The sequence below is a fragment of the Gobio gobio genome (assembly GCF_949357685.1).
Source record: "Gobio gobio genome assembly, chromosome: 12".
In the NCBI taxonomy this organism is placed as follows: domain Eukaryota; kingdom Metazoa; phylum Chordata; class Actinopteri; order Cypriniformes; family Gobionidae; genus Gobio; species Gobio gobio.
Genome location: NC_137105.1, coordinates 17,004,827 through 17,025,717, shown reverse-complemented (window position 1 = coordinate 17,025,717; position 20,891 = coordinate 17,004,827). Strand labels below are relative to the sequence as shown.

Genomic DNA, 20,891 nt, shown 5'->3' with positions numbered 1-20,891 from the left:
AGATAGATAGATAGATAGATAGATAGATAGATAGATAGATAGATAGATAGATAGATAGATAGATAGATAGATAGATAGATAGATAGATAGATAGATAGATAGATAGATAATGCATCAGTTTGGTGTTGCACAGCTGTAGAACCAAACCCCTAGATCATCCTAAATATAGCAAGTTACTACAGTGTTCAGATATGAATGGGGTATATATAGATTCAAAAGACTGCTTAGAAATTATTAAGTTTCAGATATCACTTAGGGCATACATAATAGTAGTTGATGGAAACAATTCTGAAACATTTATGATACTATACTGTCTGTGATTACTCTATTACAATGACACTTTTATGATGTTCATAACATTCGCAAACTTTTTCCTGACAAGATCATTTCAACAAAAAATATTATTTATATGTATATTACATTATATTACAATATTTATATTACACAATAGCCTTATAAGGCAAAATATACTAGGCTACTTCAGAGATAATCTGAACACTAGAGGTCCTCCTGTGTGTATACTTCACAACTGCTGTAGTAAACAGCAAAGTGCCTGACAACTTTACGACAACTGTGCTTACATGTGTTGCTTTACGACATACGCATTCGCTTTACGGAAGAGTGTAGCATGTTCATACTGATGTTGACGTTTTTATCTGTTGTTGATGATCTAACTAACTGCAAGTTTTAGTATTTATCGTATACGAGTTCTGAATTATTATTTGTAGATTATTTCCAAGATGGGAAAACCGAAAAAGAAGAGTAAGTATTTACTGCTAATTTGAAGCAGGAGGACGTATTCTGTTAGCTGCTAAGAGCATGTTGTAATGTCTAATCTTTCCTCATCTTACGTTACTATGACTTGGGTATTGTATGTTTATGGGAATTATATATTTCGTATATTTAATTGGCATACGCCGTTTGGTAATTGTTCGTCACTATTAAAATGACATTGTGACAAAAGTTAACAAAGTTATGTGAATGAAGGCACATTATGGGGTTCTTGCATATTAATAATTGTACCTTTTTGGATATGTTTTTGTCATGGATGAATCAATGTGGAAGATCACACTAGCAAATGGAATTACTTATGTTTTCCTTTTATTACAAAAAACACATTCCAAGTCACTTGTGTCAGCATATGTTGAGTTAGGTGTAAGGTTTATAGTAAAACGTTCATCCCAAGTAACTAGTTTTATTCTTTAACTAGTCCTTAACAGTTGTGTCAGGTGTCTGGATTCATTCTGCTAAGACAAGAGTACAGATAGAGATTTGTATTTCTATAACATGACCTGTCTGCTTAACTCAGTGCTTTCTGTGTCCACATCAGGCGACTTGAGCCGTGCAGAACTGATGATGATGACCATTGCTGATGTCATCAATCAGTTGGTCGAGGCCCACGAACAGGGAAAAGATATTAACCTTAACAAGTTAGTGCATTTTAAAGATTAATTTATTTAATATAATCTCAATAGGTGCGTTTACATGGAGCACTGTAATCGGTTTAAAAGTCCAATCCGAATGAAAATGCTCCATTTAAACACCTCAATCGGAATAGAAATGGCCAAACCGAATGAAATTGTAATCGGTTTGAGAGGGGTGGGATAAACCTTTTCATGAACCGATCAAACGAAAAATGTCACCATGTAAACGACCTGATCCGATTACTTTGTACGTCTTTCTGTGACGTGATATAGCCTACAGCGCGCGCCTCCTGAGGTATTAAACGTTTTATTTCGTAACATGTTATGAACATGATGTTGGAATAATGACACAGACATAGCCTGGCGTTTGTCCTAGGCTTCAACTGCGCCTGACAGAAGAATACATTTTTCTGAGGTGATTCTTACACTTTACAACAAATAATGAATAGCTTTTATAAAACTGTATAAGTCCTGGTGGCCGTTGAGAGTTGCCATTTCAATGGGGAAAATTCAAGCTGCTGGAGAGGACGTGTCGATATTTCTCTGTTTCTCGTAAGTTAGATATTTAAAAAAAAGTTCAACAATTGCTTCAAATTGGTTTACCCACGGTCTTTAATACTTTTGTTAATATTTATACCTTTGTGATTATGGTCTTTCCTTAATCATCTGAAATATCTATGCGTTTAGTACTAGTCTTGCTGAGCACGTCCTATGTTTTTTATTAATAATGTGGGTGCATTTTATTGTTAATTTTGTGTTTTTCAAAATAAATGAATTGAATTCATTTTGATTCCGCATTCATCATTCACAGCTGTTGAAATAGCCATTGTATAGGACATCAATTAGTTTAAACTACTGCATGTCCGCCCACAGAAAAATAAATAAATATAAAAATTACGGAATGATTCCGACTGAAAGTCAGCACATGTAAACACCAGATCGGTTTAGATAACGTCTAACCACAAACAGATAACATCTCATGTAAACAGTCCACCGAATCTTTCAATCGGAATGATTTAAATCGGAATGACAAAAAAGTGTGCATGTAAACGTGGCTAGTGTCATCATGACAATTCTTATTTTTGTATGTAATATTGCAGTATTTTGTAATAAATGCACTTCATTTACCCTTCATAACTTGAATCTAAGTATCTTCCCATCCCTTTTGCAACTACTTCTCTTCTCGGATGATGTTTTTACTGGCCCGAGGACAATACAGCCACAGCAACAGCAAACGACAACCATTCAATCTATTCCCGATAGACAAAATCAAGTCCTGTCTTAAACATTTTCTTGTTTGAGAAGTCGTTTCACACAGATATACCTCACAATAGGGAAGAAAAGAAAATCGCAACTTCCATTTCCTGCAACTTAGTTTCACAACACAAGTGGAACTGTTTTCTCACTGGATAACTATAAACCAAGATAGACTCACAGCTAAAATTATGTCTTTATAGAGTCAAGACGAAGACATCAGCCAAATACGGTCTCTCTGCACAGCCACGGCTCGTGGACATTATTGCTGCAGTGCCGCCTCATTATCGAAGAGCCTTGGTGCCCAAACTGAAAGCCAAACCCATCCGCACTGCCAGTGGGGTAAGGATGGTTTATTGGCCATTTGTATTTGGGATGGTGTAAGGATAGTATAATGTAGACATGAAACCGGTGCTCAGACTTTGATTTATTATTTCTTTGTAGATTGCAGTTGTTGCTGTGATGTGCAAGCCTCATCGCTGTCCACACATCAGCTTCACGGGCAACATCTGTGTGTGAGTATGTTCAGAATTATGTGTCCTTATGGTTCTTTTACACTACCGTTCAAAAGTTTGGGGTCAGTAAGATTTTTCTTTTTTTAAATAAATAACTAAATACTTTTATTTAGCAAGGATGCATTAAATGGATCAAAAGACATTTATAATGTTATAACAGATTTAAAATGTAAAAAAATGATGTTCTATTGAGCTTTCTATTCATCAAAGAATTCTGAAATGTTTTTGTTTTCAACAATAATAAATGAGAAATGTTTCTTAAGCACCAATTCAGCATATTAGAATGATTTCAGAAGGATCATGTGACACTTAAGACTGAAAATTCAGCTTTGCCATCACAGGAATAATGTACATTTTAAAATATATTAAAATTAATCACGATTAATCGCATCCAAAATAAAAGTTTGTGTTTACATAATATATGTGTGTGTGTACTGTGTATAATTATTATGTATACATACTCATTCATGTTTGCATGTATATTCTGTATATATATTTATATAATTTATATTATATACATAAATATACATATTTTATATCTATATATAAAAAAATTCTTAAATATATACATGCATGTGTGTATATTTATATATACATAATAATTATACACTGTACACACACATATATTATGTAAACAAAATCTTTCATTTGGGTTGTGATTAATCACGATTAATCGATTTGACAATAGAAAACAGTTATTTTAGTTATTTAAATTCTAATAATACCTCCCAGTGTTACTGTTTTTACAATATTTTTGATCACAAAACAGACTTCTGCACTTCAGCATTTTTTTTTTTTATTCTTACCAACCCCTAACAGTACATTTATTTATTCAGCTCACGCTTTTATACAAAATGAAAAGTATCCAAAATAAAAGTTTGTGTTTACATAATATATGTGTGTGTGTACTGTGTATAATTATTATGTATACATACTCATTCATGTTTGCGTGTATATTCTGTATATATATTTATATAATTTATAATATATACATAAATATACATATTTTATATCTATATATAAAAAAATTCTTAAATATATACATGCATGTGTGTATATTTATATATACATAATAATTATACACTGTACACACACATATATTATGTAAACAAAATCTTTCATTTGGGTTGTGATTAATCACGATTAATCGATTTGACAATAGAAAACAGTTATTTTAGTTATTTAAATTCTAATAATACCTCCCAGTGTTACTGTTTTTACAATATTTTTGATCACAAAACAGACTTTTTTTTTTTTATTCTTACCAACCCCTAACAGTACATTTATTCATTCAGCTCACGCTTTTATACAAAATGACTTACAAATGAGCAATTCCATGTGGGCCTGCATCTGGCTCAAGCTATTAGCATTGTGTATCAGTTGGTGGGGAAACTTTTATTAGCAGGATATAATGATAAAACTGGTCTCAGTTTTGAAATTGATGTAGTTGGTTTTTGTTTTCATTTGCTCAAACAGCTACTGCCCAGGGGGTCCGGACTCAGATTTTGAATATTCCACACAGTCTTACACAGGATACGAGGTAATTATCCTTCTGGCTCCAAAAGCAATGCTATCACACATATTTTTATGAGTTTCGCAGTGGTGTCATGCAGTATGCTTCATTTTGACTCCCTTTGTACCTAGCCCACGTCAATGAGAGCCATCCGTGCACGATATGATCCCTACCTCCAGACTAGGCATCGAGTGGAACAGGTGAGTCATCTTCACAGCTTATGTTCATCAGCTGCTTTTTAAGCATTGTACAATTAAAATAATATGGTTACAGTGAAATAATATTGTAATATACTACTTAATGGTTTTGATTTTACGGTTTAGATCTCCAGGGTTGATGATCCTCTCAGCTTTTCCACTCATTTAGATTGTGTTAACGTCATTATGCTGCTGTGTTTGCACATCTAGCTCAAGCAGCTGGGTCACAGCGTGGATAAAGTGGAGTTCATTGTGATGGGAGGCACATTCATGGCTCTGCCGGAGGAGTACAGAGACTATTTCATCCGTAACCTTCACGACGCACTGTCAGGACACACGTCCAACAACGTCACTGAAGCTGTCAGGTACCAATGCCCCATGATGAACTTGTCTGAGTGATAGAATCAGGCCACTCTTAATTATGAGTTTCGTGACACAAATTCACAAGGCTAGGAGAGGGCAAGAAACTGTCCATCATCAATGAGTTCTATGCCTTAGGAAAGACAACGTTCTTTTTGGCTTAATGTGCTTGTCTTTGTAAGAATTAGAAAGTAAGAATTACTTAATTAATAATATCTGCTATTTATGTTATCTGTTATCTGTCAAATTTAGCTTGAAATCAAGTTATAATGTAAAAAAAAATGTTTTATGACTGATTAAAATTCAAAAATTTTGTTTAAATAAAATAAAAATAAAACACTGAAAACTTAACTTAGTGAATTTAGGCATCACAAACACAATATAAATACAATATTTTATTTTATTTTAATTTGTCACAAACAAGCATGCACAGTACAACATGCGGTAAAATGCTTTTTATATGTACATAAAAAAAAAACCTAAAGCATAACACAATTAAATATCAAATATTGGCTAATACTATACAGCACTGTGCAAAAGTCTTAGGCACGTTAGTGTTTTCACACACACAAATGGTTTTAAGCCAGCTATTTATATATTTTGCTGTAGTTTGTCAGTGGGAAATATTTACATTTCCAAACATTCCTTTTTTCATTAATTGTAATAATCCATAGAGATTTTTATATGCACAAGGAGTCTGACATCAGACAGTATGCTCCAGTATGCTCCTCTGATCTCACCGTCATCGAGTCTGTCTGTGATTACACACAGAACATGTCTCCAGCACATACAGAACAGTTCTGCTAGGATCCTGATGAGAGTGCGTAAATATGAACACATCACACCAATTCTTCAGTCTCTACATTGGCTTCCTATTTCCGCTCAGATCGAGTATAAAGTTTCCCTCCTCACTAGGGATGTAACGGTACGGTACACTTATTCGTACCGAACCGTTTCGGTACAGTGCTTTCGGTTCGGTGCGCCCGTGTACAGAACGGTACGAATGCGGTCTTTAACAGTCAACAGTCGCTTGTTGTAAGCACGGAACACACTTCAATCCTAGTTCCCACACAAACATATTAAGTATTCAGTCCATTTTATCACGAAGTGCAAACGATAAATGCCGTTTTGACGCTCTTTAATGTGACGACTGATCACTGTGTGTCATTTCAAGCTGCCGCGGCGCGCGAGTGAATGCGATCATCTCTTCCAGAAGAATAAACATGAATTAATATCTTAAGGTATGTTGAGGATACACTTACTGAAACGTATCATATATCGTGTAATCGCTCAATCAGTGTTTCAACCGCGGAAAGACGTCATACAGCTTGAAAACAATGTCCTGTAGCATTACATTTAAGTTACCTCAGGCAGTCCTTCAGTGTCCACAGCTGTTAATTCACTAGAGAAATCAACTCTTTCACTAAATATATGCACAATATTAGCCTGTGTATGTATATATGTATATATATATATATATATATATATATATATATATATATATATATATATATATATATATATATATATATATATATATATATATATATATATATATATATATATATATATATATATATATATATATATATATATATATATATATATATTAGAGCTGCAACAAACGATTATTTTTTCTGTCGACTAATCTAACGATTATTTTTTCGATTAGTCGACTAATCAAACGATTATTTTTCCGGATTAATCTTATGATTCTTTTTTACTGATTATTGTATTTCAAAGAGGGTAGTGAATTTGTATATTATTTTAACATGAAATCAATGAATGATGACAATATTAATTGTATTTCAGGAAGGGTAGTGTACATAGTATGCCATTTTATAATGAAATATATGAACACAAGAAGCTTTTTAAACATAATATATAATGATACTATTCATCATAAAATGTATACAGAGTAGGCCTAATTAGGAAAAGTTGTTTACTATAGTAGTTGAGTATGATTTACTTATTGATTTGTGTCAATAGTAAACGAAAATGCGCTTGTATTTATCTGCAAAAGGTTCACATACAGGAGCTTTCAGCATAGTTTTAATATAGTATAACTAGTCGTCTATTTTGAAGATACATGTGCATAAACAACGACTAAAGCTGCCAGAAGTTTTTGCCCAAATTTCAAAGACATATTTAAATGATTAAAGCTAGAGGCATATCTTAACTTTAATGTTACTTTAATCATGTAAACTACCTATATACAGCATGTTATTATGCATATGTGTTTGGGACAGAGGGGAACCAGGTCGCATTAACAGGAGAAATATGCAGCCCATAATAAATAAAAGCACGAGACGTACTGGGGTCGGAGAAGAACCCCGGAAAATGTGACCGTCTGTTGCAATACACGCGCCACGGTTCAGCTGCGCGAGACGAACACTGGCAGCAGGGTTGCCAGGTTTTCACAACAAAACCCACCCATTCGTTACTCAAAACTAGCCCAAAACAAGCCCAATCGCGTTTCGGGGAGGTTCTCTGGTAAACATCGCGTTTGGGGGGTTAAATATGTGTGTTTTTTTTGCAGGGCTGCCTGCTAAAATTCTCATTCCCGGGGCTAAATATCACATAGTTGGGATCGCTTCAACCCGCGGACATGAGACACAGCCCGTGGCAACAGTGTAGAAGTAGCCCAATTCCGCGGAAAAAAACGGGACTTGGCAACACTGATTGGCCGTGTGAAAGCTCCCGCTCTCCACGCGCACAGCTCCTGCTCTGCCACCGCGCGCAGTGTGAAACCGGCATTAGAGCAAACAAAGCACAGTTTTTTTCGGCTTCTGTTTAAAGTACTCCCACACTTTTGAATGTCGCGGTCTGGCTTTATATGATAAATGATCATTTTCACTATGCCCGGGAGCAGAAGCTGCCATTGTTCTAGATCTTCTGTTCCATTGTAGAACGTAAATAATGTGCCGTCGACGCATTTCACGTCATCGTCGACGTCGACGCGTCGTTGCAGCCCTAATATATATATATATATATACAGAGCTGCCAACTCTCACGCATTGGCCGTGAGACACACGCATACGAATGGTTTCACACGCTCACACGCCACACCCCTGATTTCTCACGCTGAAGTGTCAACCTGGTCGGTCAAATAACTGAAAGATGAGTTTATAGATCTACCAGTTACCAGCTACTCGTTATCGACTACGGTAGTTATGCTTTCAGTGAGGGGATTCAAGATAAATGTGCAAATAAATACGGCGTAGTGCGACCAAAAGCTACATTCCGTTTTGGGTTCTGACGAGAACAAGTCTGTAATGAGCGAAGCGGTGCGGTGTGACGCTCAGCTCAATCTCACGGCCCAAGCGAACGCTCCACTCATGAACTGCGCGCTCACCAGTAAAACAACGTTCGCTCAAATCCAGTTCTGACATGAAATTTGCCTGTACTTGCTGTAGCTATTAAATGTAGCTATTTTGTTTAATATTTATGTTTAAATATTATAGTGCTATTTTAAATTTAATCTGAAAAGTGCATAGACAAAGTCAAAGACATAGGGTCAGAAATGATTTTGAATTTCTTTAAAGCCAAACAGACGGAGCGCAATAGAATAGGAACGCAATAAATCTGACTAAAATATACATATTTCTAAAATATTTGTTGTTGGACAGTAAATGTGCCATATGTGGAATTTTAAACCCACAAGTAAATATATTTTTTATGAAAGTGACCATTATGGGGTAATCAAGTATTCTAATAGCCTATGCTTTTTCAAAATTATTAATTTAGTTTTTGGCCACCGTATAAACCCCCTTTTTGCACAATGTATTGCATAGCCTACATTACATTCACTGTATTTCAATATCAACATTGCTTTTAGGACATCAGTGGGCAGGATGTGAGATAAAATTATTAAAATAAGTACAGATACATTTTTTTCCAAATAGAAAAACTTCGAAAAAACCGGGATATATATCTATATATATTATATACCGGGGTATATACCGTTTTATCACCATTCAGCCAAAAAAGTATTTGGTTTACAAAATCGCATGATTCTGACAGTTTTTGCCATTGAAATGACTGGGAAAAAAGTGTCCCAATAACCCTGAATTCACCCCATACTCTTTGAAATCATAATTACATTGCATTATGTTGCTTGAAACCCCAAATATTACAACATTCTTCATTAACAATTGTTCAGTTATTTGTAACAATGCCATTGTAAAAATGCTTTTTGATAGTAACTTAGCTATATTTTCAAAAGGGTAGCTTGAATGTAACAACTAGTTTAACTTACAAGTAGCTTGTAAGTTAAAGTAGTTCTATTTAGACAAAATCATGCCTCTACATAGTGCTTTAAAATTTTGTCTTATAGATGCATTTTGTCTTAATAGACAAAGAAATCAACAACAAAAAACAATACTACCCCATTCAAATACTGATGCAGAGAGAATGTTTTCTGTGGTGAACCACTGAAGTGTGTGTATATGTGTATATATATATATATATATATATATATATATATATATATATATATATATATATATATATATATATATATATATATATATATATATATATATATATATATATATATATATATATATATATATATATATATATATATATATATATATATATATATATATATATATGTACAGGGAGTGCAGAATTATTAGGCACGTTGATTTTCTGATCATATTTTTTTTCCAGGCACATTTGACCAATTCCAAACCACAGTAATCCTAATAACTACTATTGATTTAGTATTTAATAATGTATAAGTGATATATAATTGTTCATGAAGGCTGGAAATGAAAATCACCTTATATTCAGGTGTGCAGAATTATTAGGCATGTTTTCTTTTACAGATAAATTGAGCCAAAAAAGAGATTTAACTCAGACTGAAAAGTCAAAAAGTATTAAATGCCCATGAGAAGGATGCAATACTAATGCAATACTAGACATTGCAGTTAAGGCGTGACCATTGGACAGTGAAATGCTCGTTGGGTCAGCAGGATCTGACAAAAACAGGTGGTGAAGAAAAGACACCTATTAACCGCAAAAGAATTAAGAATTAAGGTGAAGAATTAAGGGTGAAACCATCAGGAACCCTTTAGTCTCCAGCGCCACCATTTTCCAGAGCTGCAACCTACCTGGAGTCTCCAGAAGTGCAAGGTGTCAGGATCTCAGAGACTTCAGTTAGGTAAAGAATCCTAAAAAATGACCCCCACTAGATAAGAATCACAAGCTGAAGTGTTGTAAAATACATGAAGAAGGTTTTTTTATAGGCTTTATGGACAGATAGGTTGAGAGTGACTCTTGAAGGACCAGCACCACATCCTCTAGTACCACTGTTTGAAGAATTCATCTTCCAGAATCTGGCAGTACGTTTTGGGAGTTCATTTTTAGTCCATCTCTGCAAAACGGACTTCAGGATGGACTAAAAATGAACTCCCAAAACGTAAATTTACTGTCCAATTTATATATATAAAATTCTACTTAACCTCTTAGGAATGTCTTGTTTAATGTATGTTTAGATAAATCTGTCATGAAAATGACAGCCACTGTGTATAAATTATTATATTTCAACAACAAATTGGAGAAAAAAAACCCTAATTTTATAATTAGATTTAGGAGTTAATGCAAAACTGCCTTATGTGAAGTTTACATGTTGGCACACAATGTGTTATTTGAGTGTTGATTGTTATATCTAAACATGAATGTCAGCTGAATCTAGGCTCATAGTTTGGGTTCTGTTGTTAATCTTTAATATTAGGCTATAGTAATAATGTGCAAGTAAGGGCTCCCTATATAGTTAACAGCATTATCCTTAAGAAACTTTTAGTTATAATTGAATTCATTTAAGGTTTGACACATTTTTTCAGTAAACCACTGTTAAAAAAATTAATAAATAAAAAGCAATTTTTTAAAACTGCTGTACCGAACCCGTACCGAACCGTGACTTCAAAACTGAGGTACGTACCAAACCGTCAGTTTTGTGTACCGTTACACCCTTACTCCTCACACATCAGTGGATTCATGGCAATGCTCCCACCTACCTTAAAGAACTCATTACTCCACAGATCTCAGCACGTTCTCTTCGCTCCACAAACACTCATCGGCTCCGTCCCCCTAGGATTAAGACCTGCACCATTGGGGACAGAGCCTTCTGTGCCGCTGCTCCACGCCTGTGGAATGCCCTCCCTGAACACCGGAGGGCTCCACAAACGACTGATGCTTTCAAAAAGGGACTAAAAACGTACCTGTTTAGAAAGTCTTTCAATGTTTAAATTGTTTTTAGTGTTTACATTTTTGTGTTAATTTTTACTTAATTCTTAATTGCTCTAACTGCTTTATTTAATTTTTTTCTCCCTTTGTAGCATTTTGAGATTTTCTTTAAAATGTAAAGTGCTTTATCAATAAAATGTATTATTATTATTATTATTACTACTTGAAGAAATTGAAAAAACTGAGACAGACTAAATCCAGAAGAACTGCGGCAACGTCTCCAAGACGTGAAGAAAACCGACCTGCAAAGCTACAGTACTGTGAAAAGGTTTAGGCACTTGTGTGAAAGTGTTGTAAAGTGAGGATGCTTTCAATAATAATGTCATGAATAGATTTTATTTATCAATTCACTTCTGTTAACTAAATCAAATCAATATTAGGGGCCAGATTTACTAAACAGGGCAAATGAGCATGATAGCACAATTCCAAAAATGTACTGCTGACAACGCGCAAATTAAAGAACAGACGCAGCTGGATCATTTCTAAAATGACCAACACAATCTACCAGTTAGTGTCTGGTTAAAGACATTCTTTATTTGGACTGTAAATAATGGCGCAAACACCAGTAAATTGACGAGCGCAAACCTTAGTATATTACCTTGCATGATTCATTTAAATACTCTTCTCTCATAAATTTAGCATCAGTGAAAGGAAAACTCCTACAAATTCATATGTAATAAGGTCAGCCGCAAAAATAACCCTGTCCACGTCTTTTCAGTGCTAATTTTTCACTGCGTGTCTTTAGTTAATCCTAACTAGTTTTTTAAAACAAGAAGAGGGTGTGCACTAACCCTTGGTGTGACCACCCTTTGCATTTTGTCCTAGGTACACTTGCACATAGTTTTTCAGGTAGCTTTTCAGGTTGTTGTTTTTTTCAAGTGTCTTGGAGACGTTGCTGCAGTTCTTCTGGATTTAGTCTCAGTTTTTATGTTTCTTCTTGTAATCTCAGACAGACTTGATGATGGTGAGATCAGATATGCGTGTGGAGCATACTGGCTGTTGTCAGACTCCTTGTGCATAGGAAAATCTCAATGGATTATTACAATTAATGGCAAAAGAAATGTAAGCTGATATTACCTACTGACACTACAGCCAAAGATATAAATGACTGGCGTGTGTGTGTGTGTGAAAATACTAACGTGCCTAAGATTTTTGCACAGTACTGTACATCCGATATCATCCAATAGATAGATGTTGTAGATATATACATGTTGTAGATATACTATATATACTAGGGCTGTACGATTATGACAAAAATCATAATTGTCGATTATTTTTTAATTGCAATTTATTAATTACAATTATCACAATTCACATTAAATGATGTTTTGAATAGCTTTATACCATTGTTTGAAGCAACTGCATGCTTCATATTTTTCTTTGAAAAAAAGCTGAAAACTTTCTTCCTAAAAACCGTTTATTGCTTTTCTATAGCATTAAGCCTCAAATGTAAACTATACATTGGTTTGATTTTTTTTTTTTTTAAATAAAAAAAGTGCATGGTATTATAGTGTTATAGTAAAACAAAAATTTTAATTATGAAAAAATCCTTAACCTGTAGAAAGAAAAACAAAACATCTTAAGCATGCAGAATAATGTAAGTGGACATTTTTTTTGTAATTGCGCCTTTGAACGATTATGTAATTGTGGTGTCCGTAATTGTAATCACGATTAGAAATGTGATTAATTGTGCAGCCCTAATATATATAGAATATATATATATATATATATATATATATATATATATATATATATATATATATATATATATATATATATATATATATATATATATATATATATATATATATATATATATATATATATATATACACACAGTCAAACCATAAATTATTCAGACACCAGATATAATATTTTTACTAGTGGGTGCAGGACACTATAGTTAATTTATGTAAGTGAGGATGGCAAAATAAAGTAAACTGTCACATATTATACCCAAAAATTCTTCATACAGTGGACTACCAGTAGAATTTATAAAAAATTTGGGACCAAAATTATTCAGACATTTTGACCTGACCAAAGTGTTTTTGCTTAAATGTTGCTAATGCGATATTTCACACCACAGACTGAACACATTTTAGCATTGCTTGGTAATTGGATGACCAAAATTGTTATTATCTAATTGTGTACTTAAATCAGCTGACAGCTGAATGGTTGATTGTAATCCATTACATACCTTTCTATCAAAGTTATCTGACATTATTAAGATGAATTTATTCTTACACAGTTTAACTCTGAGTTCTTGTCATATTTTATTACTAGGGATGCACCGAATGTTTGGCAACTGAAATTATTCGGCCGAAAATTGCAAAAGTTACACTTTCCGAACAAGTGAAAGACAGAATAAATTTAACCGAACAATTACATTTTTGATGACGCGATCAAATATAGCAACCAGCGCGTGTGAGAGAGAGGTGCGCATGCTTCTAAATGCAGCAAACATGTCGGAAGTGTGGAAGCATTAAAGTGTGTCCGAGATAGACGCAAAAATGGCTTTTTGCAGACACTGTCTAAGCACCCTCAAATGCAAGCAAGAGCACCCTCAGTTGATAATGTAATAATATATTGGCAAATGCTCCAGTGCATATTTGTGTCTGTAGAACGTCAAATGTATCCATTTACCACGTGTTTCTGCAGCGGTGACAGGCTCACAAAACAACAAATAAACAAAGTGTAGATATTTATTGTGCATTGTTAGCAGCTTCAGAACTTTGTGAGATCGCCATGAACTGACATAGCGACAGCGTTTAGTGATCGTAAATGGAGTGGTCTTGGCTCGCTTTCGAGTCTACAGTCTATAATATAATCCATTGAATAAAAGTATTGTTTTTCATGTTACAAAAAGGATGAATGGCCAATTGCACGCTGCAAAGTTTGGAAGTGACATAGTGAAATAGTACGCAGTAACGCATTAAAACAATGTAAAGGCAGACTAATAGATTGCAAAATATTTTTAAAATTCGAAATAATCTTAAATGTCTCACTGTACCCTACACTCACTGCTGTGCTGGAGCCGTTGCTTAGCCTACATCTGCACTTTAATAGAGCACCCTCAGTGATTTGATTATGATACCTGTAGTAGGCATAATAGGCCAAAGATAAAATAAGATGTCATAAGATGGCCAAATAAAAAAATATATTTTTGTAAACAAAAATTTAAAATTTATTTTAAGTTATGTGCTTTGTTTTTTATAATGTCTGCTGGAATGCTACAAAATGTTCAGTGTTAAATAAATATTTTTAAATTGTAGTTTTGTAATTTATTTTTCTTTTAAAAAAGCAAGACAAAATAGTAAAAAGATAATTTTTACTATTTAATTTATTCAATGTTGAAAAAATGGGCAAAATAAATGGGGAAAAAAGAGGTAAAAACCGTGTTCGGTATTCGCCTTCGGCCAAGTGTTTATTATTATTCGGCTTCGGCCAAGAATTTTCATTTCGGTGCATCCCTATTTATTACCATTTTCTAAACTATAGTGAATAAACTGTGATAATGTGAGAAATGTTTGAAGGTGTCTGAATAAATTTGGGTTTGACTATATCAAATATTGACCAATAAAAAATGTGCTACCGATATAGTATGAATGCCTACTCACATTTTCTTCAGAAGTAATTATACATAAATGTACTTGTCTTCAACCCATTACACAACTGGTCCAAGATCAGACGATAAGTGCAGGAGTTAGATAAAAGTAGAGTGATTGGAGCAGCTGTGTTGTCTTATTATGCGTGTCTGGGGAAAATCACTAGTTAATTAGCTCTGACCTGGGATCAGTGCTTTTTGCTGTTGGGTCATTTAAGTCTATATAAGTCAAATTAACACATGCAGTCCTTGGATCAGTTAAAGCACAGTGCCAAAACCCCTGGTGAGCAAATTTGGTTGGGTGGCAGTTTTAGGAGGAAGAGCTGGTGCTTTTGGACTGGTCTTCCACTATCAGAGCAGCTGCATTGGCTCTCCTTTCTGCCTAGTCACAGAACAATAAGACAGAATGTGGAATTTGGGTTATTTGCTTAAATGATGAAGACAAGATAAAGTATGTTATTAGTCACATCTCCTGATATGTTAAGTTTAGCCGGCATTAACTTGGCTAACCAAGCAAATAAAAGCCTCTTTTCACTTTGACCATTAGTCTAAACCATTTTTTTTTAAAGTATAACTTTTTATATTTGTCAAGATTTTAAATTTTTTCAGAAAGCTTGTTTCCGTCAGTTTGGCCAAGTGTTGACTCGGACGCTGTTAACCACCCCGTTGACTTCAGCTCCATGAATAAGTAGAACGTTTTGAAGTTAGAATGAAAGCCAAAGGAGATGATTGCAAAATGTGGATAGACTGCCACTGCAGGGCGCTGTTAGTTTATTACTGTGTTTTTGTTTTATTTATTTTCTTGATAAGAGAGAGTGTGTGTATGTGTGTGTGTGCACGTAGGCAGAGGTCCACAGGATTGTCGGCACACCACAGCTTATCAGCGGGTTTGTTAAGATGACACGATTGCCATAATTGTTCCGGCGGCTAATCAGCCAGAGATGGGGGAGACAACAGTTCGATTTCAGGCACATTGCTTATCTTGTGTGTGAGTGTGTGTGAGGGAGGGAGGGAGAGAGAGAGAGAGAGAGAGCGAGAGAAAGAAAGAAATATAAAGAATAAGTACAAATGAGAAACGCTCTGTTGGTTTCATAACTACATTGTCTAAAATCTTGAGCAAGAAACAGGAGCTAAATGGACAGAAAGAGTTTTTGGGCTATTAAATGTCCATTAAAATTTCAGAACTATGTCAGGCATGACAGGAAGCCAAAAACCACGCATTTCTGAATTATTATTAAATTGATGCAAGCCTATTCCGTATGCCAATTGAAGCCAATTCAGTCGTAAAATAGATTTCATATTATCATCAGAAACTATAATAGGATGATTTTTCCATTTTATCCTGCATTCAGTTTGACTTTCTCAGAAGATTTTTTAAGAGCCATTTAAAAAAAGGAAAAATAGTTTTTTGTTTGTTGAAGGGTTCTATCATACAGTCCACACATAGCATTATATACATGCATTATATACAGTATATATATATATTTTTAATGTTTTTATTTGATCAAAATACAGTAAAAAATATATTTTTTTAAATCTTACAGTTTAAAATTCTGTTTTCTATCTGAATTCATTTTAAAATGTGATTTATTCCTATGATGGTTAAGCTGAATTTTCAGTATCCTTACTCCAGTCTTCAGTGTCACACGATCCTTCAGAAATCATTCTAATATGCTGATTTGGTGCTTAAGAAACATTTCTTATTATTTTCAATGTTGAAAACAGTTGTTGCTTAATATTTTTGTCGAAGCTAACATTTTTCTCAGGATTTAGCATTTATTTGAAACAGGGCCGGCCCACGCCCTTATGGGGCCCTAAGCAGAATTTTATTTGGGGGCCCCTCGGTGCCACCAATACGATTGACTATTGTCAATTCTTGATAATTTGCTCTACCAGTATCAATTTTAGTATTTGTAGCTGAGCTGCTTACATCATGTCTGGCTGTCATGTTTTTACCCATATACGGTTTTTAATTGTAACAGTAGCAAACCCACAAGAGTGATCAGGTGTTAATATTCAAAGCCTTGCAGTAGGCTAATACAGTTCAGACTGGGATATGTACTTTTTTTTTTTTTTTTAGGTAGTCTCTTATGCTGAATATGCTCACTTTTCCCCGGGATTCTTTGATGAATAGAAGGTTCAAAAGAACAGCATTTCTCTGAAATAGAAAGCTTTCAAAAAATCCTAAAAACATTGTACCTACACAACTGTTTTAAACACTGATAATCATAAATGTTTCTTGAGCTCAAATCATCATATTACAATTTCTGAAGCATCATGTGACACTGAAGACTGGAGTAATGATGATAAATTCAGCTTTGATCAGAGGAATAAATTACACTTTACTATAGGCCTACATTCACATAGACAAGCTGTTTTACATTATAATAATATTTCACAATATTACAGTTTTTACTGTAGCTATTTTTGATCAAATAAATTCAGCCTTGGCGAGCAGAAGAGAGTTCTTTTAAAAACAAGAAATGTTGATTTCTTTCAAATATTAAACAGAGCTTTTATTTTGGCGGAAATAAACATAATTTTTTTACATTCCATTCAACTGTGTAGAAAGAACCATTTTATTTTTTAAATAAAAACTTCCAAAATGTAGGCTACACAACTTATAATTCAAAAGGAAACGATAGGCTATAGCACTTGCAGAAAAACATTTACTGAGAAACTGAAAGCTATGCTGTACTCTGTCAAAAACATGCAGCACGTCAGACAAGATATTCGCACCAAACCACAGCGCATTCTCAAATCCATCCATTCATTAAAAAGGTTACCGGGCAACAGAGGAGTAGTCTACGTTTTAGCACCGATTTTCTCGCACTTTGGACTTTGAACCCTGGCTAACAAGCTAATGGTGTGCTCGTGCAGCGCTGTCAGAATCAATCCGTGCATATATTAGAAAACGTAACATTTTGCAGTTTATTTAGTGATTGTTTAAGGCCATTTCGCGATTTCAATCATAATCATAACATGCAACAAAAAGTAATTTCATGTGCTCTTGGGGGCCCCCTGGTGGCCACGGGGGCCCTAAGCAGCCGATTAGTTCGCTTATGCCTTTGGCCGGCTCTGATTTGAAATACAATTGTTTGTAACATTTTTATGTTTTACTGTGACTTTTGATCATTTTCATGCGTCGTTAATGTTTCCCTATTTATTTCTTTAAAAAGAACAAGCATGCGTATAAAAACATACATACATGTATAATATAGTATCAAAAATTTGATATGTGTTTTTTCCCAGGTACTCTGAACGCAGTAACACCAAATGTGTCGGCATCACGATTGAGACCAGACCGGACTACTGCCTGAAGAGACACTTGAGTGACATGCTTGCCTACGGTTGCACCAGACTAGAGATTGGCGTACAGAGTGTTTATGAGGATGTGGCTCGAGATACCAACAGGTCAGAGTTGGCTGCTTTTACTATGAAGGACTTGAAAGAGAGGAGCCGTAGATTAGAAGATGAGTTTTTTGGTATTTGGATAAACTTGATCCTGGGATGTTAATTAGCATACCATCGGTCTTAAGACATCCAGTGAGTCATCGTTCCAGCAGTTTCTGGCTCATGTCGGTAATTGCAGTTTCCTCGCTTGATTATGTGTCATTTAGGAATCACTTCAAGGCATTAGGAGACTTAGCAACTATGCTAATTACACTATACTTACTCCCTTTGGTGAAGTTGTAAGCACTTTTGCCAGTGACCTTTTTTGAACAGCTCTTTAAACATTAGTCTCAATATTGAGATATTTTTACATGAGATTTTTCAAATGGAAAATCAATATTTTTCCCCAGCCGTATGACCATACAAAATTCAGTCCTACAAAACTTAGGATGATATTCTATTTGTAACTGTGTGTATATGTTTTTATTTTGACTTTATGTTCTTTTTCCAGGGGACATACAGTTCGGGCTGTGTGTGAATCTTTCCACCTTGCTAAGGATGCTGGTTTTAAAGTTGTAGCCCACATGATGCCAGACTTGCCCAATGTCGGCATGGAAAGAGACGTGGAGCAGTTTATAGTGAGTACTTCCTGGATCATTTTAATTCTGCAGATTCATCTCTATACTCTGGCACCAAACACAATGATTAAAGGAGTATTTATTTTAGGAGTAAATTTCCTGATCGTTTACTCACCCCCACGTCATCCAAGATGTTCATGTCTTTCTTTCTTCAGTCGAAAATTAAGGTTTTTGAGGAAAACATTCCAGGATTTTTTTCAAAGGGCTCGACATGATCCCAGACGAGGAATAAGGGTTTTATCTAGAGAAACGATCTGTCATTTTCAAAAAAATATAAAAATGTATATACTTTTTAACCACAAATGCTCTTCTTGCTCTGATCTGCTATGCGCCACGCATTACGTCATCATGTTGGCCTTCACAAAAAAAAGGTAAAACCACGATGTTGGTTGGAGGAGAAAATTAGAAGGAGTTTTTCGCCCTACTGCGATACTTTCGCCTATATCACACGTGACCTTTACAACGCTAATTCTGAAGTGAACTACTCCTTTAATAGTGAGATAAGTCTTGAATCATTGTATACATTTTTTTGGTATATTACTTTTTTACTGGTAAAAATAGAAGACAAATCCTTCACCTAAGAATTAATATTCTCACCCTTATGTTCCAAACTTGTGTGACTTTCTTCTTTGGGATGTTTAGCAGAATCTAGGATCTAGAAATGCCACACAAAAAAAAACACAATTTCGGTCTCATAAAAGTAGTAAATACAACTATGCACTATATTTTTGTTTTTTACTCAAATTTTATTTTTTAAGATTTCAACAAAGAACACTTTTTTTATTCACTAATAGTCTTTGGTGTCATTCACGTTCATACTTTAATACTTTTATTCAGTATGCAATAAATTGATCAAAAGTGACAGTAAAGAAATGTATAATGTTTCTATTTCAGATTAATGAAAATGTTCTGTTAATCAATTAAGGCAAAAAAATGTAATCTCTGTTTCCACTAAAATATTAAGCAGCACGACTGTTTTCAACATTGATAATAATAAGAAAAGTTTCAAATCAGCATATTTGAATATTTCTGAAGGATCATGTGACACTGAAGACTGGAGTAATGGCTGTTGAAAATTCAGCTTTGCCATCAGAGGAATAGATTGCATTTTTAAATATAAAAAGAAAATGGTGATTTTAATTTGTAATATCTCAGAATATTATAGTTTAACTGTTTTTTTTATCTGCCTTGGTGAGCATAAGAGACTTCTTTCTAAAACATAAAAAAATAAACTTTTGAACTGTAGTGTGTATTCAAATGTGTGCAACAAGACATGTCACGGCAGGTTTGTAAATTCACTTTCAATATGCGCATTTAAATAAAACGGGTGAGTTTTTTGGTGAATAACAACTTAAATTTTAGTCTGTTCCTCACACAAAGTTATCGTATGCCTTCAGAAGACATTTATGTTGATTTTGATCATTTTTTGGAGAGACAACATTGAACATTCTGCAAAATGTCTCCTTTGGTGTTTCCTTGAATAAAGAAAGTCGTGCAGGTTTTTAACAACATGAGGGTGAGGAAATAATTTCAAGACATTTTCAAAAGTGTTAGTTCAATAATCATGTTTGAAAGGATTTCTTCAAATAAGGCTCAAACGTACACTTCAAAAGGATTATGGTAAGTTTTGTAATTTAAGGTCCTCATTCTTATAACTGTTTATTCTGTAAGCTCTTTTAATGTAAATGAACTGAGGAGCTGAGAGACAGACAACTGATTCCTCATGCACAGGTTTATCTCT

The 20,891-nt window shown here is 34.3% G+C and overlaps 1 protein-coding gene across 1 annotated transcript in view; it reads left to right on the top strand.

Moving 5' to 3' along the window:
• Positions 1-575: 575 nt before the first annotated feature.
• Positions 576-20,891, top strand: part of elp3 (elongator acetyltransferase complex subunit 3) — a 32,689-nt gene continuing 12,373 nt past the window's right edge. The window contains exons 1-9 of the mRNA XM_079831760.1: positions 576-762; positions 1,331-1,430; positions 2,882-3,020; positions 3,123-3,193; positions 4,670-4,733; positions 4,838-4,906; positions 5,114-5,268; positions 18,372-18,533; positions 19,024-19,150. Of these exons, the coding sequence (XP_079687886.1) occupies positions 741-762; positions 1,331-1,430; positions 2,882-3,020; positions 3,123-3,193; positions 4,670-4,733; positions 4,838-4,906; positions 5,114-5,268; positions 18,372-18,533; positions 19,024-19,150 (909 nt within the window). The 5' untranslated portion in view covers positions 576-740. The remainder of the gene's footprint in view (positions 763-1,330; positions 1,431-2,881; positions 3,021-3,122; positions 3,194-4,669; positions 4,734-4,837; positions 4,907-5,113; positions 5,269-18,371; positions 18,534-19,023; positions 19,151-20,891) is intronic.